The 22372-nt window shown below is 41.2% G+C and overlaps 2 protein-coding genes across 3 annotated transcripts; both read right to left on the bottom strand.

The window, feature by feature from the left end:
• Window positions 1-21: 21 nt before the first annotated feature.
• On the bottom strand, window positions 22-3037 carry LOC103436656 (protein NRT1/ PTR FAMILY 8.2-like). Its single transcript, XM_070807841.1, has 5 exons — window positions 2817-3037; window positions 2527-2747; window positions 2166-2383; window positions 1230-1783; window positions 22-1032 (listed from the first exon to the last, which is right to left on the bottom strand). The coding sequence occupies exons 2-5, from the start codon at window positions 2666-2668 to the stop codon at window positions 198-200; spliced, it is 1749 nt and encodes a 582-aa protein (XP_070663942.1). The 5' UTR covers window positions 2669-2747; window positions 2817-3037; the 3' UTR covers window positions 22-197.
• A 15922-nt stretch (window positions 3038-18959) lies between these two features.
• On the bottom strand, window positions 18960-21799 carry LOC103422805 (protein NRT1/ PTR FAMILY 8.2-like). Of its 2 annotated transcripts, XM_070807840.1 has the most exons (5): window positions 21714-21799; window positions 21445-21637; window positions 21088-21305; window positions 20049-20602; window positions 18960-19855 (listed from the first exon to the last, which is right to left on the bottom strand). In XM_070807840.1, exons 2-5 carry the CDS (start codon window positions 21563-21565, stop codon window positions 19021-19023), a joined length of 1728 nt encoding a protein of 575 aa, XP_070663941.1. In that variant the 5' UTR covers window positions 21566-21637; window positions 21714-21799; the 3' UTR covers window positions 18960-19020. The 2 variants fall into 2 exon arrangements, with proteins under 2 accessions (XP_070663941.1, XP_028944105.1); XM_029088272.2 differs by lacking the exon at window positions 21714-21799 and having other exon boundaries at window positions 21445-21705.
• Between the last annotated feature and the right edge of the window lie 573 nt (window positions 21800-22372).

The following is a 22372-nucleotide window of genomic DNA, read 5'->3' as shown; positions in this document are numbered from 1 at the left end:
CCCTTATCAACTGCACAAAAGTGTAAAGATTGACTTGTAATTCACTCCATTTTTAACCATTCTTGCTTCATAAGAACACCCACGTTTAACAGAATTGCATACACAAGACAAATATACAAGTGATTGAAGACCCAAGTAAAACTTAAAAATCACCATGGGACAGAAACAGCTTCGTATGGTATCACTTCTTTTCGCGATCAACGCAGACTCCCGACTGTCTTTTTATACGTGTACCACTTGGCAATGAAGAGGTATACTCCAAGGTTAAGAACACTCAGCACTGCCAATAGCCAGAAGAAATAATCAAGGTGTCCGTAGTTCAAATTGTTCGGTATCCATCCAGGGTTGCCGTTCTTTGTAGTCCTTTTGGTGACGATGGTGACAAGAATAGAGTTGAAGTAGTTTCCTAGTGCAATGGTGGAGAGTGAGAGAGCAGAACACAGGCTCCTCATGGCGTCTGGGGCTTGATCATAGAAAAACTCCAGCTGTCCTATGAATGTGAAAACTTCTGCAGCTCCTATGAGGAAATACTGAGGTACTTGCCAAAAGACTGACATGGGCATGTGCTCGCGTGTGTAATAGTTGTTCTGTCGAACACTTCGGAGTCTGATGAGTTCCAAAACTGCAGCACAGACCATGGAGAATATGGAGATGAAGAGGCCAATGCCCATCCTTTGGAGTGTAGTTAGGCCATTCTTGTGACCGGTGTATTTTCTAGCTGCTGGGACAATGATTCGATCGTATATTGGGACCCAAAAAATGACACTTAGGGTGTCAAAGATGGAAAGAGATGCTGCTGGGATTTCAAAGTTAGAGCGGCCAACACGAATATCCATGAGGGTGCCTTGCAACACAAAGAAGTTGCTCATCTGACTGTAGACTGCAGCAAAGATGATACCAGTGGCCCATATGGGAAGCAGCCTTATGATTGATTTTAGCTCCTCCACTTGGGTAACTGTACTGAGTCTCCATGGGCTTTTCGAGTCCTTTGTATGATCACCTTGTACCTCCACTGCTGCTTTGTCGAAGAACCTGCGCAGTAAATTTCAGGCCAACAGAACAGCAACAACGAAAGTAAAACTACAAAACCACTATTCGTTCGCTCTAATGCTAGAGAAAAAAGAACTCTCAATCTTATAGTTTGATTACTCAACTGAAGTGAGCCTTACTACCATCTTAGCAAAATTAACTTTTACAAGTAACGAAGATTTTTCAGTTGAAAAACTAACCTGAATTCATTTGTGTGATCAAGCTTGCGGCTTCCTTGGATGGAAGATTCTGCATCTGCAGTCTCATACAAAAGGGACTTGTCTTCCGGTACTTTCACCTTGTAATTTCTAATAGATGCCACAATCACCTGAATTATGCGTGTCAAAGGACTACCTCCAGGCTTCTGATTCCTATACAACCGAGTCCCCGAAAAGAAACTCAGCACAGCAATAGCCATTGCCACTGCTGGAACGCCAAAACCCCATTCCCAACCCACGTTGTCTTGTATCCACACCAACACAGAACTAGCAATCATAGCACCAACATTGATGGAAAAATAGAACCAGTTGAAGAAGGAACCCTTGTGCTTCTTTTCAACCTCATCGTCATCATCAAACTGGTCTGCTCCATAGGACGAGACACACGGCTTAATCCCACCCGTGCCCAGCGCTATTAGGTAAAGCGCTATGAAAGTTGCTGCAGTTTGTCCACCATTTGCATGGCAAACATCTTTGCTAACACAGGTTGGTTTCATGCCCGGGACCGCTGCTGACATTGTCAAAAGTGTCATCCCCTATGAAAATTATCACACAATCCGTAAATTTCTATTGATGGAGAAGATAAAAACGCAACAACACCAAACTCCAACAGCAACCAGGGTCATATGTTTGGAAAAATTAAGGTAAAGGGTATGGTTGGAACCCTGCAGTAGCTATGATTTGACTTAAGGGGCCACCTGCAAATCAATTTGGATAAGCAAAATAGAAGTGCCGGCTTGATAATCATTTCATTTTTAGTTTTTAGTTTTCAATTTTATCTCCCGTTTCTCGCGTATATTTTCCTTATATTTGTAACGTAAAAACTAAAAACTCATTACGAAATGGTTACCAAGCTGGCTAACTACTTTTTCAAATTGAAATAAACTAAAGTAAGAATTTGAAGGCAGAAGAACTTACAATGACATAAATGATTGAGAAAGAGGCAATAGTCTTGTATCTTCCCAAATAGGCATCAGCCAGAAAAGCTCCAAGCAATGGAGTAAGGTAGCAAGTTCCACCCCAATTCGAGTTATTTTTCGCAGCAGCAGCACTCGTCTGGTTCAATTGAGTCTTGAAATAAATCACCAGATTTGAGCTCATCCCATAATATGCCAACCTCTCACAGCATTCATTCCCTGCTCACAAATCAAACCCAAAAACATCAATTAAAAAAAAATTAGCTTAATTAAAAATAAAAATAAAAACAAAAACCCAATATTTGATACAGTTTCCAGTACGAAAGTTCATGGGGTGCAAGTTAGAGATCTTCAAAAAGTACCCAGGATAAACGGGCAGGCTTTCCAGGTTCCTGTTGCATTTCTCTTTGCTGGGTTTCCACGAAAATCCACAGTCCCATCTTTGGTATACACTTCATTTTCTTCTGCTACTGCTGCCTTGGTGGGCAAATCATCTTCTGCCATGGCTTCCGGACTCTCTTTTGCTCTTGCCCGTTTGGGGTGCACCCAAAATGCACAAAGAATCAAGCCGCAAACCCAGCAACTGCATTAAACAGAAGGGTTAATCTTTTTCATCAATTTTTTGTCCAAATTTCGGTAGAACATTACATACCAGAGAAGCAAAGAGCAGACTGGCAAAGATTCAGATGGATTTAATGAAGCCCCTTAAACGTAATTCTCTGTTATTGGCTAAAAGAGAGGCCAAGGCAGTATAATGATGAGTATGGTGGTCCATTATATATGCTCCTATGGCGGAAAAGATTTTGCAAGTGGCCAGTTGGTTTGTCCCCAGAGGATGATGAGCAAAGTCATCGACTCATCGGTGCGGGTCCTACAGTGTGTGGACGTATATTTTGGATTTAAGGTCAGATCCCTTAAACATAAGCTCTGCCGTGGGGTTAGGGTGGAGATTCCGAGTTTTCGATAGCCGTTTGAAGTACAGTGTGTGAATAAATTATAGGGAATTTTAACGAAAAGCTCCCAGTACTGTTCACTTTAATGAAAAACCACATTTTTACCCTAAAAAGTCAATCCTGGTACTATTCACTTTACTCTTTATTTTGTCCTTATCATTAAAACTCAAAGTTTTCAAGTTCTTTTCATTAGTTTTCTTTAAATTTATATGCATACACCACAACCGTATAAGTTATTATTTAGCTATTTTCTTTTGGGAATGAGAACCTTCTCGGATCCTCTTTACGAGGATCTTGGGAATCTTCAAATCATGTTTGTTTATCATAATTTTAAATAAAAATATTTAAAATGATTTTTGGCTGCACAATGTACGATGAACGAACATAATTTGAGGATCCTTAGGATCATCATTCTTCTTTTGGCTCAATGGTTGGGTTGGAGTTTTAAGCTTGTATTTTACACGATATGTTTTGAGTTTGATTTTTGGCACCCGTAAATCACATGATAATAGCCTAAAAATGCTGAAATATCTTTGTAAGTCGTTTCGACTCCCAAAATGATGAACTACAACGTCGAAACCACTAGCCGATCCACTCTCTCACAGATTAGGTCGTGAGCGTTACATCTCATTTAAATTGTGTCATGTGTTGGATGATTTACATCACTAAACTTAATTTTTATAAAAGTGTTTATTAATATGAGAGAAACAATGACTTTGTAAACAAATTTTGAGACGGATGCTCGTCTTCTGACAACTGGTCTTGGTGACATACCCTTCCTGTTGATGCTGTTGCTAGGCTGTGTTCTTACAGATGACAATGGACTTCATCCATATAATTTCCTTCTGCCGCTTGACAGGCCTCCTCTTTAGATGGTAACTGAACAGCCATAAGTAAGTTCGACTCTACCATCAATGGAAAATTCAAGGAACACCTTAGTGCATAGAGTTCAGTTGCCAAAGAGGAAGAGAAAACTAGGTGCTTAGTTTCATAGCTATCACTCTTTAAAATCTCCGTAACAGTCTTGAACTACAACCCCACACCATCATATATGTCTTCACTTATAAGTCGGAAATTTTATATTCGAATCTTGTAATTAATGAGTTTGTAACCAATTTATTCCCCCATCTTTTAGTGAGTTAGTGTAAATGCATCGTTGTATTAAAAGAAAAAAGAGAAAGGACCAAGTTGACACTAAGGGAGAAACCGAGTGATATGCTACATTGTCCTACACTAACGCAAGGGAAGAAGGTTTGAACCCAAAAGCAGTGAGATGAAATAAAAAGCATAACCACCAGAGCAATTTGAATTTCCCTTTTAATAAGAAAGTCGTAAGACTTAATAGTTTTTATTTTATAAAATACTACGATATTCATTAATGAATCACTAAAATATATATGTACACGAAGAAGATAAGATAAACCTTATTGGACCTTCTTTAAAAAATATTGTTAGAGATTTCAACCTGATTGAAGAAAAAAGAAAGTCGCAAAGACAATTATACGACATTACACACCATTAATATCCTCTAATAAGAGATCAATAACCATTATCCATGCTCATGCAATAAAATGTACACATTTAATAAAAATAAAGGGCATTGTTATTTACACACCCATTGTTACTTTTCATATCTCTCTCAATTTTCGACGGTCAGATCCAATGAGTTGAAGAAGATCAATGACAAAAAATTAATATAGTTTGTCTGATATAAATATGAGTGTACGAAAAACACTTTCCAAAATAATATGTATTCATTTTTCCAATAAGTATACACGTGTATTGTGATTTCTCACGCAAGGAAAAATGACTTCTTCAAAGAAGCCGAGCAATATTCTTCCGCACTAATTAATAGAAAATTGAATATAGTAATAATCCTCGAGAGTTAATTATGGATTTTATTATTGTGGCCTCTGACCCTGTTAGACGAGAGGAGGAGTGTGGAATGAAACGTTGAACTCAATGCAACTAAACTACTTTTTTTTTCTTGTTCTTGATGGCTAATTAAACGGTTTTAATATTTGTTTTATGGAAGCGTATGAAACTATGCTATATCATCAATCCGTCACACTCATAAAATAATAAGGTTTACTCCGTGCAGTTGTCTTCACAAATGTAGTTGTAATAATATATAGGCAGAAACGGCCGTTGGGAGACAATTCAATGAAAATATATCTGTCACACTCTTAAAATATATGGTTTTTATAAGCAGGTATTGTGTTTGATTTATGATGCAGGTGAATTATACGATGATGATTAGGAAAAGATTGAAATACATCTGTAAGTCTTCCAGGCCCCTAAAACAGAAGAGTGGACTGCCGTGGGAAGCCAATAGTTGGTTCTCCTTATAAAAAAGAGAAAGAAAAAAAAAATCATTTCTTTAAATCAGGCCACCTTTCAAGCTAACAAAAATGGGTTATAATGCTATAAAACAAAGTAGAGACAAAGAATGCAGACTTAATCTAAATTCTCAGAGATTAATATTGGACTAAGGAAAAACAAAATGGGCTCATTTGAAAATAATTTTAAAATGACTGAAAGCGCTTTTAAAAAAAACATTTTTGGATTCCCAAAACATTGGAAGTGGTACAAGGAAGAAGCACCAGCTTTCAGGAAGCATTTTAAGTGTTTTTTTTTTCAAGATTTACTTGCGTTTTTACTAAAATTAGTTCTAAAAATATTTTCACAAAAAGATGATTTCAATCATTTTAAAACACTTCCAAACCAACTTTAAAATAGTATAACAAATAAATAGATACGCCTCATACTTCCAAGTCAAGTATGAACAAAAAAAATTGTGGCCAGCTTTGTACGTTGAAATCTAGTCCAAAATGACGAGATCATTGTGTAGTTGATGTTTTTGCATTATTCCTAGTTTCAAAGACAATATTAAAAAATAAGAAGAAGGTATAAAGTAAATAAAGAGACTTATCTAGCTACAGGATATTTTGGAAGGGCTAGCTTGTCTCACTTCCCCCCCTCTCTTTTAGTTATAATAATTTAGCATTGAATTCGTTACTTATAATTCATAACTTTAGATTCACAGTCTTACACGTAATATCGATCTAATGGTAGTTATCTTCTCACTATATATTAAAAGAGAGATTTCTGAAGAAAGAAGAGGTTTAGTTATAAAACTAACTAGTAATACAATGAGTAATACAACTTACTTATAAATTCTAAATTCTATTCCTATTTGTTAAAATAAATCAACTTCCCTCGTTATATACATAAATTCTGTTTCATGCATGTAAAACAAACACCTTGAAGTTGAGCTTGACGAGACGACGACGACAGGTACAGGTTGCTTGCAGAGATATACACCAACCGTCAACCAGCCAAAAGCATGCCAACCACAAGCTTAAAGTCCTTGTAGGTGTTGATGGAGGGTCGAGATTTTTGTGAGGTGGAACTTCAACCTTACAAAATTCGAGAGAGGTTTTTGGTCAGTTGAAAATTTTAAGTGTTGATGGAGGTCTGAATTGAAGTTTGAAAATATAAAGTACTGGGGAAAATAAGAATTATTAGATAAACTGTAGATTTCATGTTGCTGCTCAAAAACACCGGGGCATATTTGATCCAAACAGATACCCGAACAACTTTATGATATGACAATTTTTTTTGCTCCTCTACACCATTTTGTTGAGGAGTATACAGAGTAGACTTCCGATGAATTATTCCGCGATAATATCGTATGCCAAATCTTATTCATGCATACAAGTGGACCACGATAGTGTGCAATATATACTAATGTTGTTTTTGTCAGCCATATCCCGTACGGCATTTTCCATGACTAATCTCACAGTATTTCTTCCTGCTTAGGAACTTCTTTGGAGCTTCCATGACATATTACTGAATGCCGATCTTTGTTATGACCTTCGTTTTAAGGAATCCAATTTGGAATGAAGAGGTAAGCAACTTCTCTTCGCTTTCATACCATTATCCCATCCAGGTCAACTGAGATTTTCCAAAATGCAGGTTTAAGGAGACACAGAGATGTGTTTGAACGGATGTCTGGAGGTTATACTAACATGCACACGGTAGTGCAGATGATACGGTGAATCTTGGGGGCACGCTAGTTACGGTTGCATGCATACCAGTTAATTGCTGCGCTGGAAATGCTGTATCAAGTTTTATGTGCTACAGTGAATCGCAGATACAAGTGGAGTTGCTGTATGTGTCTCTGCCGTAACTGCTGATGACGATTGTGAGTGTAGAAGTTATGGCACAGACACTTCTATTAAGGGCTGTGCAAATACCACCCAAAGAATTGTTGTCGCCGGCAAATGGCACTGAGTCTTCAAAATTGCTTAAATTCAACACCGAAATTGAAGCATTAAGGTGATTTTAGACACGTTCTTCTGCCATCATGTACGAGGGGGTTTATGTTAGTGTATTGGTGTATTATTCAAAATAATAATTACTTTGAAGGCCTTTTCTTGGAGAAGGTCTTGTGTGGCACCTGTAACTCTGTAAGTAATGGGTGATGGGGGTGGTGTGAGAGAATGTGAGGTCTGTTTGGGTTAAAACTGAACTTTAGGCCCAAAGGTGGAGTCGGCCCAACAGAAGGTCCGGATGAAACTTAGGGAGCAGGAAAATGGCCACTTGCTTACCTACCCAAGGACCAAGTGGTGTAGACTGATCAGACTGCACAACCTAAAAAGTACTTTATGGTGGCATTACATGTAATAAAACTGATGAGTCATCACCCTCAGACCGCATTCGGGCAAAACTGTTGCTACAGGGAGCCAAACCGAGTCGTCTATAAAATGAGGAAGAAGAGACAGGAACAAGGACACTCAAACAAACAAACAAATGCAAGCCAAAACTCTGCTAAAAGCCAGATTTGCCTTCAAACGAAGCTGTAGTCAGCCCAAGCCTTCATCCCATTCGGGATAAACCTGTATCCCCCGCGGGATAGTCCATTCTCCCAACCTCTGTAATAGCTCTGCTACCTTGTTCAAACTTGTTGTAGTATCGATTCACTTTTGTATTTTCTCTCTCTCTCTCTCTCTCTCTCTAAGCTTTCAGACCTTTGACAAAGCTGCAAAGATAGGGACCTGCAAGAAGATCAGCCTTAACTGATAAGGTTTAATCTTGCCTGACCTTCTTGGCTTTGTCTTTGTCTTTTCTTTCTTTAAAAGCCTAGTAATATGTTGTATACTTCCAGTTATAAACAAGTGGTTTCTAGCAAAATCATGATGAAAAGGCTTCCTCAATACTTAGATCCGATTTGAATATATCTTCAGTGTTCAAATCAGATCCAAGTCCTAAGCCCGCGGGCATGTAAATCTGATCAGTTTAAAAGTCCTTGGCCTCAAGGCATAAAAAAGAAGTCCGAAGTTACTTGGGGCGCAAGTAATCGACCTACCTCTTAGTTTTGTTTCTATTATGTCATGATTATCATAGAACGCTTAAGTATGGATGGATTCTGATAGGAAGCCTCAAGGCCTACACCTAAGGCCCCACAAAGGCACCTATTTGGATTCATTCTACTTCACGGTCTAAACTGTCCGAGCACAGGAACAAACTCTAATGGGAAGCCTCAAGGCCTACACCTAAGGCCCCACAAAGGCATCCATTTGGGTTCGTTCTACGTCTCGGACTCGGATAATCAGAAATATAATAGTGACAAGACTTTCACAACCATGAAGACTAAATATGGTATGTCCAAGTACTGGTTTAGTTTGACAGGAAGCCTCAAGGCCTACACCTAAGGCCCCACAAAGGCACCTGTTATATCTAACACGGTTTCTCGGGCATATGCGTATTCACAACTAAAACTTGACATATATTCGACATCTGCCATACTGAAGATGGCAGTGGCACGCCTGAGCACCTACAAAGTTAATCTTGATTGTGAGCCTTAAGGCCTATACCTAAGGCCCCACAAAGACACATTTCAAATTAACTATGTCCTTCTCTTTCAGCACTGCCCGACGAGTCTTGCCCGAGCAAGACCTGATCGACGAGACTTGCCCGACTAAGCCCGATAAGAAAGCAGAAGCCCGACAGCAGCCCTCAACCGGCGCCAACCTCCCAGGGGAGCTGTGTGCTCGTTTACCAGTAAGTCATCCCCGACGGGTATTCCTGCGACGAACATAGTTTTGGCACGCCCGATGGGATTTCTGATCAGAAGATAGATAAAAACATGCTAGAAGATTTACAGACCACTTTGTGTCAAATGCTGCTAAGATTGGAGAAAGCCTACACAGGCTCTAAAGGTGATGATAACTGGGTTCCTCCCAAAGGAAAAAGACGTAGAACCAGCCAGCCAGACGAGGTGATTGTAGTCAACCCTGCATTCCCCTTCTCAGAGGCCCCAATAAATATGCTCAATATGGCATGGGCGGAAAAAGGAAAAGGGAAGATTACAAAGGAAGAAGAGGAAGGAAAACTGGCCAAAAAACCTACGGAGGGGATAAACAAGCTGCCCGAATATCCAAAGGCTGCCATAATCAAAGGGATGGTTATGTGTAGTAAATGCCAGTGCAAATGTGAGCTCGAGATTCCCCCGGCTGGAGTCCTCATTGATCACGAGTTGATCAGGAGAAAAGAAGAAGATACAAGAAGAGAAGCCCGCGAAAAGATTAATCAGGCAACAAGGAAGGATACTTCCCGAAGCATTTTTCAACTCTTAGGAGGAGATTCCCAACCCAAGGCTTTGTCAGAAGTGTTTCGAAACCATGAAGTTTCTGACGAAGCAGAAGATATGGAGGCCAAACTCCGAAGAAGTACAGATTATCTTCAGAATGGCCAAAAGGGGAGGGAAATCAAAAGAGCTGATGGGATAGCTAATCCTGTTAAGAAAAAAAATCCTGCACATCTTGGGCGGAAATGGTATATAGTTGGAAATGACGGGCAGCCCACCAAACCAATGGGAGCCTCCATGGTCAGAAGGGTTCAAAGGCAGCACAAAGCCTACATGAATTCCCTGAAGACCCCCACCACCTCTGAAACCTCAAAAAATCAAAAGTTGGAGAGAGCAACATCTGGAGGTAGTAACCAGCTTCGTTGGCGAAGTAAGAATGAGGTGGAGAAGACCAACAGCAAAACGGAGGGTGTGTGGGATCATGTGCCACAGAGCCAACATCCTGGGAAGTATAGGATCTTGAGAAGAGCTCAAGAAGATCTGATTATGGTGCCAACCCCTGGTTGGAAGCCGGAGCCTACCCATGAGGGAACTGTCACACCTGAAAGGAGGCCACCCTCTCTGCCATTGGTGGATCCTTTTGGTGAAGTTCCAAAGCAAACACTGTATGAGGGCATGAATCAACCACCACAGGAAGGGATACCACAACCATTACTTCCAGCCGATGTAATGGCCTGGTTAGACAAATTCATGGACCAAATTGGGAGCAAGAAGGAAGATTTGCTCGAGCCTAATAATTTCCACATCAACATGACGTATGTATTATCCGCCACGTTTGGCGCCAGGCCTGATCAACCCGCTACTATGGAGGGTGATTACTTAACAACTGAGCCAATGATGGCTCACGTCAATGTGGAGGTAGCTGAAGAGGAAGATTCGGGCAAGGCTGAGCCTTCAGAAGCGTCCAAAGGTGGTCCTTTGAGGATTTACACAGACGAGATGGTGTTCAGTCGCCCGAGTATTTCGTTGGCCAATCATCTGAAGCCTATATACGTTTCAGCTCAATTGGAAGGTGTGCCCTTCAAAAGAATTTTAATTGATGGAGGAGCAGCTGTTAACGTGTTACCGGCCAAACAAATGAGGAGGATGGGGAGAGGCACAGAAGATCTTATTCCCACAGACCTTACGGTCTCGAGCTTCTCAGGTGCTATCACCAGGACTCATGGGATATTGCCTTTGGAAGTGGACTTGGGATCCAAAAAGATAATGCTGGCATTCTTTGTGGTGGACTGCACCGCCACTTACGGGGCCCTGCTTGGAAGAGATTGGATCCACCAAAGTTTAGCCATACCTTCCACTCTTCATCAACAAGTGGCTGTATATCATGAAGCAGGTACTGAAGGACCAGGCTTTTGGGAGATAGTAGAGGCCGAATCACGGCCGTTCCTCCCCTCAGCCAATGTGGCGGAAGCAAGTTTCTACAACCCCAATGTAGGAATCTTGAAGTGTTCAGGAGCTGATAAGAACGGCCGCCCTACCAAGGTGACGACCCAAAAGCTTCTGGAACAAGGAATGCTCCTCACCAAGGAGGAATGGGAAATACCCTGTCTCATACCAAAATCCCTACACCATCAATGATTGAACAAAAGAAAAGAGATCAGGTCATGGCAGTCAGATCCCTGATTAAAAGACTGTTGGTATATGGGAAGGGAAGAAGACAGGAAATAGAGTTCTTATATAAAGAAGAGCAGGAATGGCAGGAAAAAGCTTCAACCAGCCAGCACGGAAATGAGGAGGAATTTTGCAAAGAGGAGTTAGATAGGGCCATTCAAATGGCCGAATGCATATATGATATAGACGAGCCAGACGACCTGCCCGAGAACCCAGAGTTGGTCGAATTTTTGTGTGCAGAGCCTGATAAACCACCACCAGAAGTCCAGGATCCTTTGGAAGTTATTGATCTAGGTACGAAGGAGGATCCAAGACCAATTCAGATCAGCGGTTTATTAGGGACTGAAGATCGGGCCAGGATTATTTGTCTTTTGCAAGAGTTCAAAGATTGTTTTGCTTGGCATTATACCGAGATGCCAGGGTTAGATCCAGCCTTGGTGGAACATAGAATGCCCATCAATGAGGGATATAGACCTGTCAAGCAGGCACCACGGAGGATGTCAAAGGAGATAGAAGAAAATGTCAAAGAAGAAATCGAAAGGCTGGTGAAAGCTGGCTTTATCAGACCGGCCAAATACGTGGAATGGTTAGCCAACATTGTACCCGTTTTAAAAGCTATAACAAAAGCAGTACGATGTTGTGTTGATTATAGAAATATTAATAGTGCTACGCCAAAAGATGAGTATCCCATGCCCATGGCTGATTTATCCATAGATGCAGTAGCAAAACATAAAGTTTTATCTTTTATGGATGGAAATGCTGGTTATAATTAGATAAAGATGACGCCAGAGGATATTCATAAAACAGCTTTTAGGTGTCCCGGTCATGTGGGGGCATATGAATATCTGGTCATGCCATTCGGGCTCAAGAATGCGGGCGCAACATATCAAAGGGCAATGAATGCCATTTTTCATGATCTAATTGGCCAGAGCATGGAGGTGTATATTGATGACATCGTGGTGAAGTCTAAAACAGAAGAGCAGTATTTAGTAGACCTCAGGCAAGCATTGATAAGGATGCGGATCCACAAATTGAAGATGAATCCAAAGAAGTGCGCATTTGGAGTAAGAGCGAGCAACTTCTTGGGATTCTTGGTGCATCAGAGAGGTGTAGAAGTGGACAAAAACAAGTCTCGGGCAATATTGGAGTCACCTCTACCTACCAACAAAGTACAGCTTCAGAGGCTACTGGGCAAAATCAACTTCTTGAGGAGATTCATTGCCAATTTAGCGGGCAAAATCCAGCCGCTAACTCCTCTACTAAGATTGAAGGATAAAGAGAATTTCGAGTGTGGGCCGACCCACCAACAGGCATTTGACAGCATCAAAGCCTACCTAACTTCTCCACCAGTACTGGTGCCACCTCAAAGGGGAAAGCCCTTGAAGTTATATATTTCTGCTTCGGAAAGATCAATTGGGAGTTTGCTAGCCCAAAATAATGAAGGTGGAAAGAAGCAGGCCGTATATTATCTCAGCAGAATTCTGACCGAGGTAGAAACAAGATATTCTCCGGTGGAGAGATTGTGTTTAGCGCTATATTTTACTGCCAGCAAGCTAAGGCATTACATGCTACCCTGTCACGTGCACATCATCGCCAAAACATATGTGATAAAGTACATGTTATCGAAGCCTATGCTAGCAGGAAAGATCAGGAAGTGGATTCTAGCACTGTCAGAATTCAGTTTTCAATATGTACCCCAAAGGGCAGTCAAAGGCCAGGCAATTGCTGACTTCCTGACCGAACATCAGGAACCTCAAAGTGAGGTAATCAATATCCCGGAAAGTTTGGAGGTTACTAGTGTTTGGATCCCACCAAGAAGTGATGTTTCGAGCAAAGAAGATTGGATCCAGCAAGAGATAAGAAGGGTAACAGGTCTTTGGATTACACCTTGGAAGCTGTATTTCGATGGGTCCCACACTCAGAAAGCAGCAGGAGCGGGGATTGTGATTATAAATCCTCAAGGGGTTTATCATTATTACTCATTCCTGCTCGATTACCAAGAAAATACTAATAATCGGGCAGAGTATGAGACCTTGATTATTGGTCTGGAAATCCTGATGGACTTGGGGGCAGCAGAAGTGGAGATCTTTGGTGATTCAGAGTTAGTAATAAATCAACTGAATGGCGAGTTCAAGTGCAGACATATCACTATGGCAGGGTACTATATGGCGGCAACGCAATTGCTGAGTTTCTGGGAGTCTGAGATATCAGTCAATCACATTCCTAGGGGGTCTAACTTAGCAGCCAATGAGATGGCACAACTAGCCTCAGGAGTACCAATGCAAGAAAGGAAGTATGGTATAGATGTCGAGATCCAGACAAGAAACCTTCCTTCTATCTCCAGACAAGAAACCTTCCTTCTATCTTAGACAGGGGATTCAGTCTGGATGTAATGGTTCTAGAGACCAAGATGGAAGATTGGAGGTCACCTATCATTCGTCATTTGAAGGATCCTTCTTCACCCACAAGTAAGAAGAATAGGCAGCAAGCAACCAAGTATGTCTTGTGGGCAAAGAACCTGCTGAGAAAAACCCCAGATGGATTACTATTAAAATGCTTAGGCCAAGAAGAATCCATGAGAGTAATGGCCGAAGTACATGAGGGGATATGTGGAGCACATCAAGCAGGGACAAAGATGAGATGGCTACTAAGAAGGCACGGTTATTTCTGGCCCGACATGGAAAAGGATTGCAAGTCTTATGCCCACGGTTGTGAAGAATGTCAGAGGCATGGACCTCTCCAGCACGTGCCTTCCGTGCCTTTAAATCCAGTAGTCAAACCCTGGCCGTTTCGAGGATGGGCAATGGACTTCATCGGGCAAATTTATCCAGCCTCTAGTAAAGGGCATACTTTTATAATTGTAGCAACGGATTACTTCACCAAGTGGGTGGAAGCATCAGCAGTAAAATCCATAACTTCAGCAGTGGTCAAGAATTTTATCGAGACCAAGATCCTGCACAGGTATGGGGTGCCTGAAACTATAGTAACGGATCGTGGGCCATCTTTTATTGCAAAAGAGGTCGAGGAGTTTGCAAGCAAGTACAAGATAAAGATGATCCAGTCCAGTCCATACTACCCTCAGTCAAATGGGCAGGCAGAGGCTAGCAACAAGATCCTGGTCAACATTATCAAAATGATGGTGATAGATAGTCCGGAAAAGTGGCACGAGATGCTGGGGAATACGTTATGGGCATACAGGACTTCCAAGAGAGCAGGAACGGGCACGACTCCTTACGCCTTGACTTTCGGGCAAGATGCAGTACTCCCCATGGAGATCAACGTTAGTTCCGTAAGAATTCAAAACCAATTTGGGTTACATAGTGCAGAATATATCGAAGCCATGTGTCAAGGTGTTGAGGACTTGGATGCAGCCCGAATTGAAGCCTTGAACCAAATTCAAGAAGGAAAGATAGCTGTTGCCCGAGCTTATAACAAGAAGGTGAGAGTCAAATCTTTCAAAGAAGGAGATTTAGTGTGGAAAACAATTCTCCCGCTAGGAGCTCAGCTTCGAGGCTTTGGGAAGTGGAGCCCGACATGGGAAGGTCCTTTCATTATTAGTCGGATTTTGACTAAAGGATGATACTACCTAGCGGACCTCGAGGGTATTGAGCAGAAACACCCCATTAATGTGAAATTCTTAAAAAAATATTGTCCTACATTATGGGATGTTAGGGACTGCTACATTGAAGAGGGGGCAGAGTGAGGCGGACCTCAGAAGTTTCATATGCGGTATTTTGTTCATCAAACATTCAAAGAAGGCAGAAAGACAGAAATTGCTAAAACAGTATTTATTTCATGTCGACAAATTGGTGAAGTTTACAAGATTCAAATCCTATGGATTACATTCGATTCTCTTTGAAGGTGGTGGTATCTTCAGCTAGTTTCCCGATGTCTTCATGGATGGAACCCAATCGGGTGATCGGGTTGTGCGGCCAACATGGGCCTGGTAGGGGATCCTCAGACAGGGCCATCAATGTATGTGATGGTCAAGTTTGATTTATCATCGCAGTTTGCGGGAAGACAAACCATCAAGAGGAAGCCACCTGACCAAGGGTGTTGGAGATAGAGGGGTGATTGACCAAAGGTGTTGGAGATAGCAATCATCAGGTGAAGCCTCTTTTTCTCGCGAAATGGGAGTTTTAGAAATATCCACTCAAAACCTGAGAAACCCATTTCTCAGTTTCTTGAGAAGAGATAAGAACGATCAAGATGGATGGATGGATAGGAGTAAAGACCAAAGCAAAAGGGGTTTGATGGTTTGATTGGAGAAGTTCCAAGTTAGAATTTATAGGGCCCCGGGGATAGTTCAAAGGTCAGGAGAAGAGCAAGGGGCATCGGAAGTACAAATTCCCAAGGGCGGATATGCATGCATACGGGTATTCAATCAATGTCGACGCTTGGGATTCCAACCTGCACATTAATTGAATGGGGCACTGTTGGGTTAAAACTGAACTTTAGGCCCAAAGGTGGAGTCGGCCCAACAGAAGGTCCGGATGAAACTTAGGGAGCAGGAAAAGGGCCACTTGCTTACCTACCCAAGGACCAAGTGGTGTAGACTGATCAGACTGCACAGCCCAAAAAGTACTTTATGGTGGCATTACATGTAATAAAACTGATGAGTCATCACCCTCAGACCGCATTCGGGCAAAGTTGTTGCTACAGGGAGCCAAACCGAGTCGTCTATAAAAGGAGGAAGAAGAGACAGGAACAAGGACACTCAAACAAACAAACAAACAAATGCAAGCCAAAACTCTGCTCAAAGCTAGATTTGCCTTCAAACGAAGCTGTAGTCAGCCCAAGCCTTCATCCCATTCGGGATAAACTTATATCCCCCTCGGGATAGTCCATTCTCCCAACCTCTGTAATAGCTCTGCTACCTTGTTCAAACTTGTTGTAGTATCGATTCACTTTTGTATTTTTTCTCTCTCTCTCTCTCTCTCTCTAAGCTTTCAGACATTTGACAAAGCTGCAAAGATAGGGACCTGCAAGAAGATCAGCCTTAACTGATAAGGTTTAATCTTGCCCGACCTTCTTGGCTCTGTCTTTGTCTTTTCTTTCTTTAAAAGCCTAGTAATATGTTGTATACTTCCAGTTATAAACAAGTGGTTTCTAGCAAAATCATGATGAAAAGGCTTCCTCAATACTTAGATCCGATTTGAATATATCTTCAGTGTTCAAATCAGATCCAAGTCCTAAGTCCACGGGCATGTAAATCTGATCAGTTTAAAAGTCCTTGGCCTCAAGGCATAAAAAAGAAGTCTGAAGTTACTTGGGGCGCAAGTAATCGACCTACCTCTTAGTTTTGTTTCTATTATGTCATGATTATCATAGAACGCTTAAGTATGGATGGATTCTGATAGGAAGCCTCAAGGCCTACACCTAAGGCCCCACAAAGGCACCTATTTGGATTCATTCTACTTCACGGTCTAAACTGTCCGAGCACAGGAACAAACTCTAATGGGAAGTCTCAAGGCCTACACCTAAGGCCCCACAAAGGCATCCATTTGGGTTCGTTCTACTTCTCGGACTCGGATAATTAGAAATATAATAGTGACAAGACTTTCACAACCATGAAGACCAAATATGATATGTCCAAGTACTGGTTTAGTTTGACAGGAAGCCTCAAGGCCTACACCTAATGCCCCACAAAGGCACCTGTTATATCTAACACAGTTTCTCGGGCATATGCGTATTCACAACTAAAACTTGACATATATTCGACATCTGCCATACTGAAGATGGCAGTGGCACGCCTGAGCACCTACAAAGTTAATCTTGATTGTGAGCCTCAAGGCCTATACCTAAGGCCCCACAAAGGCACCTTTCAAATTAACTATGTCCTTCTCTTTCAGCACTGCCCGACGAGTCTTACCCGAGCAAGACCTGACCGACGAGACTTGCCCGACTAAGCCCGATAAGAAAGCAGAAGCCCGACAGCAGCCCTCAACCGGCGCTAACCTCCCAGGGGAGCTGTGTGCTCGTTTGCCAGGAAGTCATCCCCGACGGGTATTCCTGCGACGAACAAGGTCATTATATGGAGTGGTGATGGGTCTCAAACAAAGAGCTGGTAGACCATGAGGGCGAGTTTTGTGTCTAGAATCCACATGACATATGGTCCAAATGCCGGATCCTAGAATTTCTCCTTTTCTTGAAATCCATCTTCTAAAAGGCTCAGATGTTCAGAGCCCCGTATGCCGTAACTGTGATCAGACTCAACTTAATTTGAAAAAAACAAATTTTAAGTAAAAAGACTTATCAGCTACAAGATATTTTTGGAAGGGCTTGTCTATCTAACTCCCACCTTTCTCTTTCAGCACCAGCTTCCAAACTCTTGAATTAACCCATCTTTGCATAAAGGGTGGAAGATTTTGGTTAAGTTACACAATTGGTCAGCTATAATAATTTGGTATAGAACTCGTTATTTATGAGTGAAACTAAAACTTCTTACTAATAAGCGGAGAGGATACCACTAAACAATAGTTTTACTTGAGGATTAGGGCAACCTTAAACTAATTAATGGTCTATACACTCAGTAGTTCTCTTCTCACCACACATTAAAAGAGGTTTCAAGTTTACATCTCAAACCGGCCATCGACAAAAGGGGAAAAATGGTCAATTAAGGCGGCCAAAATATATGGTATACATTATCAATTTTTTGTGGCAACATTTGGGTAGGAGTTGTGGCGGCTGCCCCGTCAATGACCGCTGTACATGAGCCATGGAATGTTTAGCAACTGCACTCCACGGCGAGTGATGATGGTGGCTGATCGATCCAAGCCGGGAATCAGCAGGTGCACTCCAAATGAGCGTTCTCATGCAATAGTTGAACATCATAAGTTGATCATTTTGTTCATGTTATAACATATGTATCTATTTATTACCATATCTTAGTTTTGTAACATGTCAACAATGTTGTCCATCACATTGTAACACATGATGAATTAATTAGTAACTGCACCACAGGTGTGACTATATTATACTAAGAAATTTTTATAGGCTAACTCCAAGGGTTTGAAGCTAATTTGTTCTTCTTGGTTCCAGTTGTGGACATCCTGGATATATTTTCTTTCTGATTGTTTTGTCCTTTTTCGTCCTTTAGATTCTTAGTCTGAGAGACCAATGTCGTAAACCATATTTTGTACACAACATAATGTGGCAATTGATGATTGGATTTCTTGCTTAAATCATTAAGGTATTCAACTATCATCCGTCACATCATGTATGTAGTCTAGAAAACATAGTCTAAAACATGATATCTCTAGTATTTTCCTTTCATTTATGACCAGATGAATGGATGTAAGATTAGGCGAGATTCTCTTATGTGATTTATGTATATCAACATCATGCATAATATGAGACTTCTATGTATATTAACATCATGCATAACATGAGACTATATCTTCGACCAGTCGGTCGGGTAAAAGTTTTAAATAAACCCTAACTGTTTACCGTCTTCGCCCTACCAATTGAATTATCCGTTGGGTAAAGTTTATTTACCCGTCGAAATACCTTCCGTCGCGCAAATGTTTGTAGGGCAAGCCCCTTTTTTTTTTGGTAGTGAAGCGATTGAAAACCAAAGTAAAACCTAAAAATCATCACAGAACAGAAACAACCTCTTATGGTATCAATTCTTTTCAATATCAATCCAGAGTCCCGACGGTCTTTTTATACTTGTACCAGTTGGAAATGAAGAGGTATACTCCTAGGTTGAAAACACTCAGCACTGCCAATAGCGAGAAGAAATAATCCAGGTGTCCGTAGTTCAAATTGTTCGGTATCCATCCAGGGTTGCCGTTCTTTGTAGTTGCTTTGGTAACGATGGTGACAAGAATAGAGTTGAAGTAGTTTCCTAGTGCAACGGTGGAGAGTGCGAGAGCAGAACACAAACTCCTCATGGCGTCCGGCGCTTGATCATAGAAAAACTCCAGCTGTCCTATGAATGTGAAAACTTCTGCAGCCCCCATGAGGAAATACTGAGGTACTTGCCAAAAGACTGACATGGGCATGTGCTCGTATTCGTAATAGTTGTTCTGTCGAACACTTCGGAGTCTGATGAGTTCCAAAACTGCAGCACAGACCATGGAGAATATGGAGATGAAGAGGCCAATGCCCATCCTCTGGAGTGCAGTTAGGCCATTTTTGTGACCGGTGTATTTTCTAGCTGCTGGGACAATGATTCGATCGTATATTGGGACCCAAAAAATGACACTTAGGGGGTCAAAGATGGAAAGAGATGCTGCTGGGATTTCAAAGTTAGAGCGGCCGACACGAATATCCATGAGGGTGCCTTGCAACACAAAGAAGTTGCTCATCTGATTGTAGACTGCAGCAAAGATGATACCAGTGGCCCATATGGGAAGCAGCCTTATGATTGATTTTAGCTCCTCTACTTGGGTAACTGTACTGAGTCTCCATGGGCTTTTCGAGTCCTTTAAATGGTCATCTTGTACCTCCACTGCTGCTTTGTCAAAGAACCTGAGCAGTAAAATTTCAAGTCAACAGAACAGCAACAACAACGAAAGTAAAACTACAAAACCACTATTCGCTCTAATGCTATAGAAAAAAGACCTCTCAATTTTATAGTTTGATTATTCAGCTGAACTGAGCCTTAATCCCATCTTAGCAAAATTAACTTTTATGAGGAAGATTTTTCGGTTTAAAAACTAACCTAAATTCATTTGTGTGATCAAGCTTGCGGCTTCCTTGGATGGAAGATTCTGCATCTTCAGTCTCATACAAAAGGGAAATGTCTTCCGGTACTTTCACCTTGCATTTTCTAATGGACGCCACAACCACCTGAATTATGCGCGTCAGAGGACTACCTCCAGGCTTCTGATTCCTATACAACCGAGTCCCAGCAAAGAAACTCAGCACAGCAATTGCCATTGACACTGTTGGAATACCGAAACCCAATCCCCAACCCACGTTGTCTTGTATCCACACCAGCAGAGAACTAGCAATCAAAGCACCAACATTGATGGAAAAATAGAACCAATTGAAGAAAGAACCCTTGTGCTTCTTTTCAACCTCATCGTCATCATCAAACTGGTCTGCACCATAGGACGAGACACACGGCTTAATCCCACCCGTCCCCAGTGCTATTAGGTAAAGCGCTATGAAAATTGCTGCAGTTTGTCCACCATTTGCATGGCAACTATCTTTGCTAACACAGGTTGGTTTCATGCCCGGGACTGATGCTGACATTGTCAAAAGTGTCATCCCCTATGAAAATTATCACAGAATCCGTAAGTTTCTATTGATGGAGGAGATACAAACCCAACAAAACCAAACTCCAACAGCAACCAGGGATTGTAAGCCTGCGGTAAACTATGATTTGACTTAGGGGGCCACTTGAAAATCAATTGGGATAAGCAAAATAGGAGTGAAGGCTTGATAACTATTTAGTTTTTAGTTTTCACATCTATTTCTTGTATTTTTCCATATATTTTCGAATAATATTTGAGTACTCATTAGTGAATATTCACTTTTTTATTTTATCCAATAATATTTTAACACATGTTTTATTGTTTTAAAAAAATAAGCCAAATCAAAAAGTAAGTACATAGAGTACTCACTAGTTACAATATTATCCTATATTTTCTTTATATTTTTAATGAAAAACTCAAAACGAAATGGTTATCAAACTGGTTAACGACTTTCTCAAATTGAAATAAACCAAGTACGAATTTGAAGGCAAAAGAACTTACAATGATATAAATGATTGAGAACGAGGCAATAGTCTTGTATCTTCCCAAATAGGCATCAGCCAGAAAAGCTCCAAGCAATGGAGTAAGGTAGCAAGTTCCACTCCAATTCGAGTTATTTTTCGTAGCAGCAGCACTCGTCTGGTTTAGTTGAGTCTTGAAATAAATCACCAGATTTGAGCTTATCCCATAATTTGCCAACCTCTCACAGCATTCAGTCCCTACTCACAAATCAAACCCAAAAACATTAATTAATTAAAAACAATTAGTGTCAGTAGAAATAAAATTAAATCCCAATCTTTGATACAATTTCCAGGACTAAAATTCATTGCATGCAAGTAAGAGATCTTCAAAAAGTACCTAGAATAAAAGGGCAGGCTTTCCAGGTTCCTGTTGCATTTCTCTTTGCTGGGTTTCCACGAAAATCCACAGTCCCATCTTCGGTATACACATCATTTCTGATGAGAGAAAATTCTGCCATGGCTTCTGGACTCTCTTTTGCTCTTGCCCTTATGGGGTGCACCCAAAATTCACAAAGAATGAAGCTGCAAACCTAGCAACCGCATCAAACAAAGGGGTTAATCTTTTTCATCAACTTTTTGCCCACATTTCAATAGAAAATTACATACTTATGAGTTTGTTGGTCCATTATACAGGCTCCCATGGCGGAAAAGAATTTTCAAATGGCAAGCTCATTGCATTGACTTGTCTCCGGCGGCTGATGAACAAAGTCATCAGTGTGGGTCCTACAATGTGTGTATGTATGTGGCCGGGTATCTGACTTCATGCACGAATATGATTCACGGATCTTTAAAATCATCATAAATAGAATCTGGTGAGGATCTAGATTCTCTCAAACCCATCAACAAAAGGGGAAAAAAGGTCCATTAAGGCTGCCAAAATATATGGTACGTTGTCATATTTTTGTGGCAACATTTGGGTAGGAGTTGTGGCGGCTGCCCTGTTAATGACGGAGACAGATTGTCTGCCTCCTGTTTGGATGTCCTTCTCATTCTATTTTATTTGTGCGGTCACGGTTAAGCCACGTCAACATATTATATTCTTATTGTTTTTTATTTTTTGTCTTATTATTCTATAAAAAAAATATTGACGTGACTTAATCATGACCGCACAAAATAGGAGGGGATGGGAAGGGCACCCAAACAGGAGGGCAGACAATCTGCCTCCGTCAATAACCGTTGTACATAAGCCATGGAATGTAAAGCAACTGCACCTCCATGGCGAGTGATGATGGTGGCAGATCGATCCAACCCAGGAATCAGCGGGT

The sequence above is a fragment of the Malus domestica genome, chromosome 11, assembly GCF_042453785.1.
Source record: "Malus domestica chromosome 11, GDT2T_hap1".
Classification (NCBI taxonomy): Eukaryota; Viridiplantae; Streptophyta; class Magnoliopsida; order Rosales; family Rosaceae; genus Malus; species Malus domestica.
This window is presented reverse-complemented; position numbering and strand designations above follow the sequence as displayed.